Source organism: Nothobranchius furzeri, chromosome 1 (genome assembly GCF_043380555.1).
Source record: "Nothobranchius furzeri strain GRZ-AD chromosome 1, NfurGRZ-RIMD1, whole genome shotgun sequence".
Classification (NCBI taxonomy): Eukaryota; Metazoa; Chordata; class Actinopteri; order Cyprinodontiformes; family Nothobranchiidae; genus Nothobranchius; species Nothobranchius furzeri.
In genome coordinates, this window is record NC_091741.1 from 47,438,551 (window position 1) to 47,451,412 (window position 12,862).

General features: G+C 43.6%; 1 protein-coding gene across 2 annotated transcripts; it reads right to left on the reverse strand.

The window, feature by feature from the left end:
- Positions 1-1,258: 1,258 nt before the first annotated feature.
- Positions 1,259-12,650, reverse strand: cax1 (cation/H+ exchanger protein 1). 2 transcript variants are annotated; one of them, XM_015959122.3, is made up of 20 exons: positions 12,501-12,650; positions 11,709-11,876; positions 9,515-9,660; positions 9,284-9,392; positions 9,069-9,185; positions 8,412-8,473; positions 8,122-8,301; positions 7,870-8,055; positions 7,653-7,752; positions 7,434-7,575; positions 7,174-7,357; positions 6,999-7,098; positions 6,799-6,917; positions 6,609-6,649; positions 6,414-6,541; positions 2,745-2,881; positions 2,554-2,648; positions 2,368-2,446; positions 1,690-1,798; positions 1,259-1,547 (listed from the first exon to the last, which is right to left on the reverse strand). In XM_015959122.3, exons 1-20 carry the CDS (start codon positions 12,574-12,576, stop codon positions 1,474-1,476), a joined length of 2,352 nt encoding a protein of 783 aa, XP_015814608.3. In that variant the 5' UTR covers positions 12,577-12,650; the 3' UTR covers positions 1,259-1,473. The 2 variants fall into 2 exon arrangements, with proteins under 2 accessions (XP_015814608.3, XP_015814599.3); XM_015959113.3 differs by having other exon boundaries at positions 2,745-2,884.
- Positions 12,651-12,862: the final 212 nt, after the last annotated feature.

Below are 12,862 nucleotides of genomic sequence, written 5' to 3' on the forward strand. Positions count from 1 at the left end.
ATTGAACTTTCTATGGAATTATTCTTTGGACAAGTTAACAGGATTGAGATTACGATCCGTAATAGACAAATGATTGCAGCATCTCATGCTGTTTGCCTTTTCATGTTGATTCTGAACCTTTTATATCTGATTGCGGTGTTCATCACTTTAATTATTTTTCGTGTTTTGATGTTTATCATTTTTGTTTTGCTTTTATCTCGAGTTAATTGATTTGTAACCCGTTGGCCCGTATGACTACTGAGATGATCACCTTTCCTGGTTTACCCCTCTTCCATTATTTGATTTTTGTGATGTAGCTTTCATATTTAGTGGTGACACGTTATGGAAGTGGGTAAAATTTCTAATTATTTTACTTTTTATTTTTCCTTATTTGGTTTTGTTGCTTCCTTCTGTTGGATTATTATATTCGGATAAACAGGAGGGAATGTTATGGAAAAATCTATGTTTATTAATTCCTGATCATGGACTCAACTGGACATAATGTATTGCTCTCATCAACATAAATATACTTGCTCTATGCCTCTCTGCATGCTTGCTTACTTACTCATACACACACACACATTCTTGTCCCACACACACACACACTGACTCTCTCTACCTCTTATCTCTCTCTATAAATAAACCCTGTGAACAGATGTTCGAGGCATTTGCTTCGGCACGTGGCAGTTATAACGGTTTGGCTTGTCTGCTCATTGTCTCCTGTCTTCACTGTAGGAAATGGGTTATTGATAAACATTGATAAAATCCATGACATTTGCCAACAACAGTTTTGCACCGAGTTATGTTGGTAACACGCCTTTCCAAACATTTGCTGCAGGTTGGTCTTTTTTTAAACATCCCGGGTATGTCTAGTGTTAAGGGCCAAGCTTGGAGAACAAGATGCAGCATGTGTGTTTATTGGTTCTTGATCCATACCTGATGTTTCACTGATGCCAAATGTTGTACTTAAATGTCGTCAGGATTGGATTTTGCCCAAAATGCAGAACCTCGCCTTCGTCTTTTGTTTTGCCTTCAATCTACTCCATTCTGTTACTTTTGTGCATCAATTTCTTTTTAAACAAAATCCCATTCAAACATTTTGCAGGATACTACTAAAATGTTTGGTAGGCTTTTATGAATGTTTGTCAAAAGTTGATATCCATGATATCCATTTGTTTTGCTTTGATAATGAGCAACACTGACCCCAAAACTAAAACCTGTTTTTTCATAATTCTGCGTGAGTGGCTGTCGCATTCATTTAGAGAAAAAGTACAGATGCTTAATTTTTACACTTTTAATCAATGATGCATTTATTACATTAAATCAGGATTTCAAATTACATGTAATCAAAGTCACAAAGCAGCAAGAATGAGAACGTGTCAAAACCAGACATCCCTTTTCTCTGCTCCAGTAACAAAATCCTGTCCATCTTGTGTCACCAAACCTGAACCACCCCACAATGAACTAATGGTGAACAAATACCAGCCTGACGGATCAACACGAACGAGGAGAAGGAGCAAAGAAGTAAAGGGCTAAAAGGATGAAGTAAACCACCACAAGAGCCGTGCCTGCAAACAGAACAGGGAATAAAATCTTTAGACTTCATTACAGTTTAATAATCAGCATGATTTACATGGACCAGTCTACTTTCAGCCATCTTCTAAACACATCTGAAAGGTGACGACATTAGTAAAAAAGGAGAAAACCTACCCTGAAAGTAGTCACATTTTCCATCCATGAAGATGTAGTTAACCAGAATGACACTGAAGATGCTGGCCCAGAGGTGAACATCGCTGAACACGAGAACAAAACCAACATCCTGAAGAAGCGACGGGAAACAGCCAGGGTCAATTAAACAATCATTCATTCACCAGGCAAAGAAATGGACATCAGTTAACGCCACACACACACACACACACACACACACACACACACACACACACACACACACACACACACACACACACACACACACACACACACACACACACACACACACACACACACACACACACACACACACACACACACACACACACACACACACACACACACACACACACACACACACACACACACACACACACACACACACACACACACACACACACACACACACACACACACACACACACACACACACACACACACACACACACACACACACACACACACACACACACACACACACACACACACACACACACACACACACACACACACACACACACACACACACACACACACACACACACACACACACACACACACACACACACACACACACACACACACACACACACACACACACACACACACACACACACACACACACACACACACACACACCTCTAAGTTTAGGCATTAAAGAGAACTATACATACTCACATAGAACGCATTAAATAGGATGAGGAGTGGAATCTGAATCATGCAGACTTGCACAGCAATACAACTTCCTACTTCAAGACTGAAACGAGATGTTTAAGTTAAACCCTTCAATGCAACACAAAGTCAAATCACTTCAGGGGGTTTGTTACTTCAGTTTGACAGTAAAAGTACTGAGACGCATCAAACCTCAGGCTGATGTTGTTTTGCAGCGCAAATTGGATTCCGTTCATTATCTCAGGAATTTCTGGCACCATAGCGATCACAGTGACACCGATGAAGTACTGCAAGAAGACATGGAGACACCTCTGTGCAACTTAACACCCGACTTTAGTGAATCAGCACTGAATACAATTTGAGACATAATGAGTTATATTTACCTGGGAGATGGAGGAATGAGTCAGGATGGGCTCAATGTTTTCAGTGCAGAGGTCCGCACAGCACGTCATCAGCACCGTGGCGACGATCAGCACGACCAGAGCCCTCCATCGAGACCAGTGGACGACATGGTGACCTGCTGCTGATGGACAGGAACACACTTGGTGAATACCTCCTTTTGTTGGAGGGAGCTGACCTTTTGATGCATGTCAACAACTTTTCACATTGTTTAATGCTTAAATCCTGGTCAAAAACAGCTATGCTGCAAAGTGAACCGAGTCACGTTGCTGTTGGCCAATCAGAGAGGAGATGTTCAAATATCAGGAAGTGAAACTGAAGCTCGCCTTCGACCTGGCAATCTTCTAGATCCTGAAACAGGCGCACTTATAAAAGGCATGGATTCCTAATGGAGACCACTGCAAATATAATTTAAAATGACTAAATGTCAAAGCGTTTCCACTTTCAATACAAACATACAACACTAAGTGTTTCAAACTCATCTACAAAGTTAATTTATTTCAGGAATTAATCTTCAAAAATGAAAACAAATGAGACAGACTCATTCCACGCAAAGCCAGATACTTCAAGCCTTTATTAGTTATAATTGAGATGATTATGGCTTACAGCTTATGAAAACCTCAAATGCAAAAGCTCAGATCATTAGAATATTGTGAAAAGGTTCTAGACTCAGTGTCACACTCTAATCAGCTAATAAGTCCAAAACACCTGACAGAGTTCCTGGGCCTTCAGACGTTCTCTAGGGCCCAGTTCCAATGCTCACACTTCCACCCATGCAGCCTTCAATTGTGCGTTCTCGTCCAGGGGTGAGAGTGTGTAGGGTGTCCATGCCCCTTTTGCACCTTTGCTCCACATCGATGTGGACTTTGGTAATTACCCACAACCCATTGCTGCAAGGGACTTTTGAGAAGGCGGCGGAGCAACGGCTTAAGTGGCCTTTCCGAAAATATGCATTTTCAAATGAGAGAAGTTTACTTTAAGAGGATGAATGATATTTATTCATGCTCTGAATGTTTTAGACCATGATTTTATTTGGACGCTGATGAATTTAAATGGTTTGAAAGTTGTTAAGACGCAGGAAACAGCGACAGACATCCCGGCATGCATCGCGGTCAGTGACGCAATGCTCCCTGTTCCAATTCGGCACACTAGTGTACTACGCTAGCAATTTTTCTGCTGCTTTTGATTCACCCCGTTCTTCTCAGTTTAGCGAGCACTGCCTCTCCATTCTGAACAACATCTGTCCAGTCAGAACCAGATCAGTTCCTGCAGTGAACCCTACTCCCTGGTTTAATGACAGCCTTCTCAGCCTGAAGCGCCAATGCAGAACAATTGAGCGCTTGTGGAAGAAAACTCATCTCCACGTCCATCTGCTGCACCTAAAGGATCTTCTGACATCCTTTAACTCTACAGTCGGAGACACTAGGGTTTCCCATTTTTCCAACCAGGTGTCCATGAGCAAAGGGAACACCAAGGTGCTGTTTTACACCATCAGCAGCATCGTGTCTCCTGCCTCTCCTACAGCCTCCATCCACTCTGGTGCAGACTGTGAGAACTTTCTGTCTTTCTTTGTGGACAAAGTCAATAAGGTTAGATCTAGCATCTCTCCTTCAGCCTTATCACTGCCTCTGCCAACTCCAACCAGGCCCATCATCCTAGATAGCTTTGCTCCCGTTTCTTTGCCCGAGTTAACCAAACTAGTTAACTCTATGAAGACCTCTGCATGCCCCCTCGACATCTTACCCTCATCTTTGTTTAAAAGTGCTTTTCAGTCCATCGGTCCCAGCGTGCTCTCTATATTTAATGCTTCTCTGGTTTCTGGTCAGGTCCCTGCATACTTTAAGAACGCTGTAATCCACCCGCTTCTTAAAAAACCGAGTCTTGACGCCTCTCTCCATAGCAGCTTCAGACCCATCTCTAAACTTCCGTTCATCTCCAAGATCTTGGAAAAGGTTGTGGCTAAACAACTCACAGCTGCTCTTGATGAACATAACATCTATGATAGCTTCCAGTCAGGTTTTCGTAGAGCTCATTCTACTGAAACAGCTCTTCTTAGGGTCTCTAATGACCTTCTGACTCACAGTGATGCAGGGGACTGTTCTGTTCTGGTCCTGTTGGACCTGACTGCAGCCTTTGACACTGTTGACTATCACCTGCTACTGGAGAGGCTCAGAGACTGGGTAGGCCTATCAGGAACTGCTCAGGAGTGGTTCTCCTCTTACCTCTCTGAGCGCTCCTTTTCTGTGGCCGTCTCCAAGTTTAGGTCCTCCACCACCTCCCTTACCCATGGTGTCCCACAAAGTTCTGTGCTGGGGCCTCTGCTCTTCCTCCTCTATCTGCTTCCTCTTCAGCACATCCTGAGCTCCTTCAAAGGAATCTCCTACCATCTTTATGCAGATGACATCCAAATGTACATCTCCTTTAAGCCCCATGAGATGTCTAAGCTGCAGCTGTTACACACCTGCTTAGACTCTATCAAAACCTGGATGGCTGGGAGCTTTCTTCAGCTGAATGAAGATAAGACTGAGATCCTCATCTGTGCCCCAGACAAGCTGGTTCCCAAAGTCAGAGACTCTCTTGATCAGCTTGCTTCCCACACCAAACCTTCTGTCAGGAATCTTGGCGTGACCTTTGACCCAGCTCTCACCCTGGATTCTCATGTCAGTTCTCTTGTTCGCTCTTCCTTCTTCCATCTCAGGAACATTGCTAAGCTGAGTCCCATTCTGTCCCGCTCTGAACTTGAGACAGTTATCCACACCTTCATCTCCTCACGCTTAGACTACTGTAACTCTCTTTTCACGTGTCTGAGCAGAACCTCCCTGAACCGTCTACAGGTGGTTCAGAATGCCTGTGCTCGGCTTCTGACCAAGTCCTCCAAACACACCCACATCACCCCGCTTCTCCTCCAGCTTCACTGGCTGACAGTCAACTTCAGCGTTCATTTCAAGATCCTGGTTCTGGTCTATAGGGCCTTACATAGACAAGCACCATCTTACATTGGTGATCTTCTCAGTCCCTACCCCCCCCAACAGGTCCCTGAGGTCCAGTGATCAAAGCCTACTGGTTGTGCAGCACCAGGCTAAAGACCAAAGGTGACAGATCATTTGCTGCTGTGGCCCCCAGACTCTGGAACTCTCTCCCCCTGAGCCTGAGATCAGTTGACTCAGTGGTCTCCTTTAAAAAGCAGCTGAAGATTCACTTGTTCAAGCTGGCTTTTGTATGACCTTCTTCACCACTCTCTCTTTATTCTGCTCTCCCACCTATTCCACCTTCCTCAGGAACCACCGATTTCCCTCTTTCCTATTCTCTCTCTCTTTAACATTTTGTAATCACAATTGTCTTTTTTTTGCTCATTTTAAATATATTTTTAATCATTTTCTAAATTATTTATATTTTTTACATTTTTGTGAAGCGCCTCGTGATTGTTATCTTGAGGCGCTATAGACAAGATATTTTCTTCTTTTTCTTCTACGCACTCGAAGCCTTATTGCACACATCACAGAAAGGCGTAGGGCACAGCGCGAGTATCGGGATTGGGCCTCAGTCTAAAGTGAATTACTAACACAATTAAACTTTTGCACCATATTGTTATTTTTATAGTTTCACCTGTAAGTTGTAGGATACAGATGCTCTTAGTCTTTGTGCATACTCACCATTTGTGTGGCCCCCGTGGCAATCGCTAATTTGAATATCGTAGATGTGCGAGTGGGTCTTCAGTGTGAAGATGAGGCCAATCAGATAGGAAGCAGGCAGCAGAACAGAAATTGTGTACACCAGAGGCCTAGAACACATTTTTAAAGTGAACATGCATGATTTTAAAAACGGGTGTTTGTCGTGTCTGGACTTACTCGATGCTGGACAGGATCAAATGTGGGTCCGTTTCACTTTGCTGGGAAGAAAAAAAAACAACTTTCTGAGATGAGGCAGAATTTAATCCTATAGCATCAAAGATTAGAAGTTTGGAATGTTGATGAAATCTGAACTAATGGCATCATCTGTTGCTTGTGCAAACACTGAAGGAGGACAAACACTGCTCACCGTGTAGTAGTGACAGTCCTTGCAGATGAAGGGGATGCTGGAGTTGCCTGAGGTGTTGGAGCAGCTCTCACAAACCAGATTACCAAAAGTCTTTGAGAAGAGGGTGGGTGCAAACACACCTAAACAAGCAGAGTTTAGACACACGTGAGCTGGGTTTGGGAAACTATCGTTTCAAAAATGGCTTCCTGGGCCTCGCTTACCGCCGATGGAGATGAAGAGCAAAGCAGAGCTCACGCCAGCAGAGCGACTGTTAAATCTTTGCTCACTGTGTTTAATGCCTCCAATAGTCATACAAATGCCCTGTGAACACACCGCGAGGTTGGTGAGCGGGTTTTAAGCCTCATTAACGCATTCACCTGTTACTCCATCACTCACAGGAATGAAGAGGATGCATCCGAGCAGCGTCCCGGTGAGGGCAGCTTTCACAATCTCCTCGTAACATTTGGTGGAGGCGCGGTGCCCCCGCAGCAGCGCCGTGATGTAGAAGGTCATCTCCGTGATGGAGCCAAATGTTGCATTCACCACTGCTCCCACTGCAAAGTTACTCTGAGCAGAAAGGCTACAAGACGGAACACAGTCAGTCAAAAGCTGTAACCCTTTATTTAATTTGTTTAGTTGAGATGGAAACACTTTACCTGGCTATTCCCATACCAATGTAGTAGGACAGGGGGATAATGGAAGTGATGGCTATGGTAAACATTGTTTCTGCGCTGACATATTTATGCTGTCGGTCAGAGTAGCCGACAGTCAAGGTCATAAATACCAAAGGTAGCAGGTCTGAAGGGCGTTCTGTTAAGGAGAACAACCAAATCCAGCAGCATCTTTAAGGTTTGCATCCAACGTTGAAAGGATACTGAGAGCAAAGATGTTGATTCCTTGGACGGTGTATTTGTAGTAATACACGTTAAAGGCATGGTAGCAGCACAAGATCACTCTGGTCTCACACACAACCGTCTGAAAAATAGAGCAACGAACAGCCAATAAAAATCCATCCGACCAGTTCAGATCATTTAAAACTAAACAGCTGCTATTAAGAAAAAGAAGTAAACTTCATATGAGGAGTTTTGATACCTTGTCCAGTTTGAGGATCTGAACATCCTCTGGTGCCATGAGGAGGGCGGTGGTCATGATGCGGCTGTTCATTTTTGCTACTGGGATGCTGAAGACCAGCATCCAGGAGAGCACACAGGCGAGGGAGTGGACGATGGCCAGCACGGGGTATGCCAGCAGCAGCCAGATGTAGGTGCTGACACGACACTAGAAACACAAAAGGGATGATAAACAGCATCCAAATACCGATTTGATTCATTCCAACTCTCCTACCCAGTGCTTCGAGGGTTTCTTCGGAGGCAGAGTCGGAGCAGGAATGTCAACAGGGATTGGAGAAGACACCAGAAGGGGGCCGCAGTCCTTGTCCTCGATAAGATCCTCACTGTCGCGTTCATTTGGGATGACGTCACAGTTTGTTGACATCACAACAGGTCCATTGGTGACATTACTAGCCTAAAGTTTGAATAACAGTTATTTTGTTTATCACGGCAAACCTTGTGTATGAAAAAAAATACATATAATGAAATAAACTGAAAATATTTGGATGTTTCAAATCATCTGACCTTCTGTATGGACTTCCCAAACGGCCAAATAAAATACCATGCCAACTTGAAACAAACTTTTCCTAAATGAAGCAAACAAGACAAAAAGGAAACTTTGACCTGTTGAAGGAATGGAACACTCATTGAATCAATGCATCTGCGGTGGTCTAGTAAGAATAATGCCTTGCAAGTCATCGAGATGGAAAAAAAGTGCACCATTTCTAGGAACTAAATGTTACCAACATCACAGCTGAGCTTCAGGCGGCAGGTTTTGGAGTCTTATTTCCTGATATTTGGCCGTCTCTACCACTGACCATCTCCACAAACAACACAAACCTGGAGGAGTTTCTGCTGTGTGGTGGGGTTGCTAATTCTAACAGTTAGCTTCTGCTAGTCGAGACATCCTCTGATTCCCAACAGCCTTCCCGGTGGCAAGTCAAGATGGTCGAGTCCACAAATGTTGATTTAGATCTGTCTGGATTTCTAATCCTAGAGTTCCATTGTCTAGTTTCGATCAGAAGCTAATGCCGGAGATAGTGTAGGAGACTATTTTCATGTTAAGCCTGCATGAAAAACTTAGAGTGACTGATTATAATCAGAAATAATCATAAAAAAAGGGATTTCAGTGATCCGCACCTTTAAAAGAACTCTAACGTGACTGCAGTGATATATACGTACCGTAAGAAGCGCCGCAGATGGTTAGAAACATTACAGGACAAATGAGCAGGTAGAACAGGGAGATCCACCAGCCAAATAAAAACACATAAACTATGTTCCCAAAGGTGACCACTGACACTGTAGGAATGAAAAACACAATTTAATGTTTTCATGTAAAACAGTGGCTGTGGATGAGAATAGAGGTGGAATTAGTAAAAAAAAAAAAAGTTAACAACCTTCTTGATGCCTAGCAATGCTAAGATCAGTGTGCAGCTCTTTGTCGATGTCAGATCGGTCTTCAAGTGGCTTCTCAGTTACGTTGCCTTTCCATTTTCTGAAGCCAAACTGAGAAAAAAAAATGCTTTAAAGTTTAAGATTAGTGGAGTAATTTTTATACCCCCAAAACCAAAACAGTTGGCGCTCCTTAGGGTGCAGGAGAGTTTTAAGCGACAATTTTCTCTTTTCACCTTGTAGTTGTTGGCCTCTCGATGTGCTTCAACCTCGTTCTCAGCTCTGATTGTGGCCTTGGAGGTGCCGTCGTGCCATCCTTCTTCTCCACCGCGTGTTGGAGAGGTGCAATGTGCTCCTGAATGGCAGACAGCTGTGCATAACCCTAACCCAGGTGCATAAATTTGGGCACCACAAAAAAGAAATTAACTCAGTACTTAGTGGATCTTCCTGTTGCAGAAATAACAGCCTCTAAACACTTCCTATAGCTTCCAATGAGAGTCTGAATTCTGGTTGAAGGTATTTTGCACCATTCTTCTCTAGTTCATTCATGTTTCCGAGCATGGACAGCTCTCTTTAACACACACACACACACACACACACACACACACAGATTGTGAAGAGAATTTCCCCTCTGTGAGATCAATAGTTTATTCTATTCAACAATATTCAGGTCTGGGGACTGAGATGGCGATTCCAGAACGTTTACTTGTTCCTCTGTATGAATGCCTTAGTAGATATTGAGCAGCGTTTGGGGTCGTCTTGTTGAAAGACAGCCTCGTTGCAGCTTCTGCTTTGTCAGCGATTCCTGGACATTGGTCTCCAGAATATGCTGATATTGAGTGGAATTCATGTGTCCCTAAACTTTAACAAGATTCCCAGTCCTTGCACTGGCCACACAGCCCCACAGCATGATGGAATCACCACCACGTTTTCCTGTAGGTAGCAGGTGTTTTTCTTCTCTTTCCTCCTCAACGTCCCTTGTTATGCCAAATAACTCAGTCCAAATGTGCTTTAGCATACCTCAAGCAGCTCTGTTTGTTCTGTGGTGCATCACTCTCTCATACAGCATCTCCTTGTGTAAAGTGCACAGAATAGTTGAACCATGCACAATGACTCCATCTGCAGCAGGATGATGTAGTAGGTCTTTGGTGCTGGTCTGTGGGCTGACATTCTTCACTTCTGTTTATCCCAGATTTTTCTTGGTCTGCCACTTTGAGCCTTAACTAGAACTGTGCCTGTGGTCTTCCATTTCCTCAATTTGTTCCCAACTGGTGAAACAGACAGCTGAAATCTCTTGAGACAGCTTTTCTGGATCCTTCCCCTAAACATGACGGTGAACAATCTTTGTTCTCAGATCATGTGAGAGTTGTTCTGAGACCCCCATGTTGCCACTCGGAGAATATTGAAAGAGGAAGGAAACTTACAATTGGCCTCCTTAAATAGCAAGTCGCCCCAAAATCAACTTTTTTTTCTCTTGATAAACTATTAACGAGTGCCTAATCGTGCTGCATGTCAATAGTTTTGCACTTTAGTGCATTTTAATAAAAATTTAAATTTTCAGCCTAAATTTGTCAGTGTTGTGCCGTTGTCAGGTAAAAACTCTGCACTGCATTTGAATCGAAATCTGCCATCGCTATTGGCTAAGAGGTACCCTAGAATGTTAGCTGGTACCATATGATGTCACAATGTCGTGAGCCTGTGTGTGTATTTGTTAGCGGCTCAGTGGCCTAGTGGTAGAGTGTCCGCCCTGAGACTGGGAGATCAGGGGTTCGACTCCTGGTCGGGTCATACCAAAGACTTTGAAAAAATGGGACCCAATGCCTCCCTGCTTGACACTCACTATTAAGGGGTTGGATTGGGGGGTTAAACCACCAAATGGTTCCCGAGCGCGGCTGTGTCTGCAGCTCACCGCTCCCCCAGGGGATGGGTCAAATGCGGAGAACAAATTTCGCACACACACCTGTGTGTGTGACAACTAATGGGACTTTAACTTTAACTCTCGGTCTGCAACAGCATTTGTTGCATTTTTCAAACAGAAAGTGGGAGTGGAGTAATACTCTGGTAGGGGGTGATTTGCTCATTAAATACTCTCTCCTTACTGGATTCACCTGTGTATGGAGGTCAAGGGTCACAGAGCTTACCAAACCAATTTTGAGTTCCAATAGTTAGTTCTAAAGGTTTTTGAGTCAATTAAATGAACACAGTACCCACATTTTATGCACCAGCCTAATTTTGTTGAAACAATTATTGCAAACTTTCTGTAAATCCTATAAACTTTGTTTCACTTCTTAAAACATCCCCGTGTGTGTCTCCTATATGACATATTTAGTGGAAACATTTTATCATAACTATTAACAATTCATACAGGAAAATCATGATAGTCAAACTTTTGCATCCCACTGTATCTTGCACGAATGTAGTCTCATTCACCTCTGTGCACAGCAAGCAGGCATTTTGGTGTGAAGTGGCAAAAGTGGTGTGCAGAGGCATCCAGGGAGGGGGTTGCCATCGGTCCCATCTCTGGATGCTGAGGTCCATGGTTAGGGTGGATTTGCAGCCGTGGAAACCGGTGATGATGCTCAGAATCGCAACAGTTCTCTGAAGATTTAAAAAAGATAAAGTGGCCATTACATATGACATGTGGATGACCTCCTGCAGAATGTGTGTGACTAACAGAAACCTCCTGAGAATCATGCAGCGTCCCTTCAGTGAAGTCAAACACGGTCTGATCACGTCGTCAGTGCATTGCAGCACAAGAAAAGGAACCTTAAACAATGATTTTTTTTTATAAAAAACAATACATGGCTTTGGAGCATGTAGTCCTGAAACACCAGGCTTCTCTCCTCAGCTCCAGCGGTTTGGTAAAAGGTTTATGTCAGGTTTAAAGGCAGGTGTCAGCCAAACATTTCTGACTGACATTACAATGCACGTGATGAAACATTTCCTCACTCAGTTCTTATAAAAAAATATCAGCAAAATTGTCACCACCATTTGTGAAAAGCCCACATCTACTGGTGTCATCTCAACTAAAATAACCTCAGTTACAAACAATGCTTCTAAGTCAACTTTCACCATCTAATTAAACCATCTAATGAAGTCATTGGCAACGCAGGTGATTTTAAGTAGCACGCTGAAGACAAACAACGAACTGCAGCAAATTCAAACGTTTGCAGGTTTTTTTTAAACATCGTAAAAAAACGCAGGTGTGCAGGTTGGTATCACCTGTGGACTCAGCCACTGATCTTCTCCGCAGGTTGTCCAGGTCTCCTGGTACCAGTGACGAGGTTTTGTAGGACATGTTGCCAGCTTAGACCCCTTGGTGTTACTCCTACAACAACACGACTGCTCCAGGCTCCCCGCCCCTTTATGTCCTCTGGGCTGTGACTGGCTGCTCGTTAAAGCCAGGAGGGTGGAGCGGAGGTAGATGGAGAGCTGAAATCAGTTGTATTTAAACATTTTGTGTTTTCTAAACACGCAGCAGCGGGGTTCCTCACACACATTATTAATATGTGCCAAAATAAACGATTTAAGAGTCGCCTAAAAACCCACCTCCTCGGCTTGGCGTTTCCTGAAAGTGTTTGACT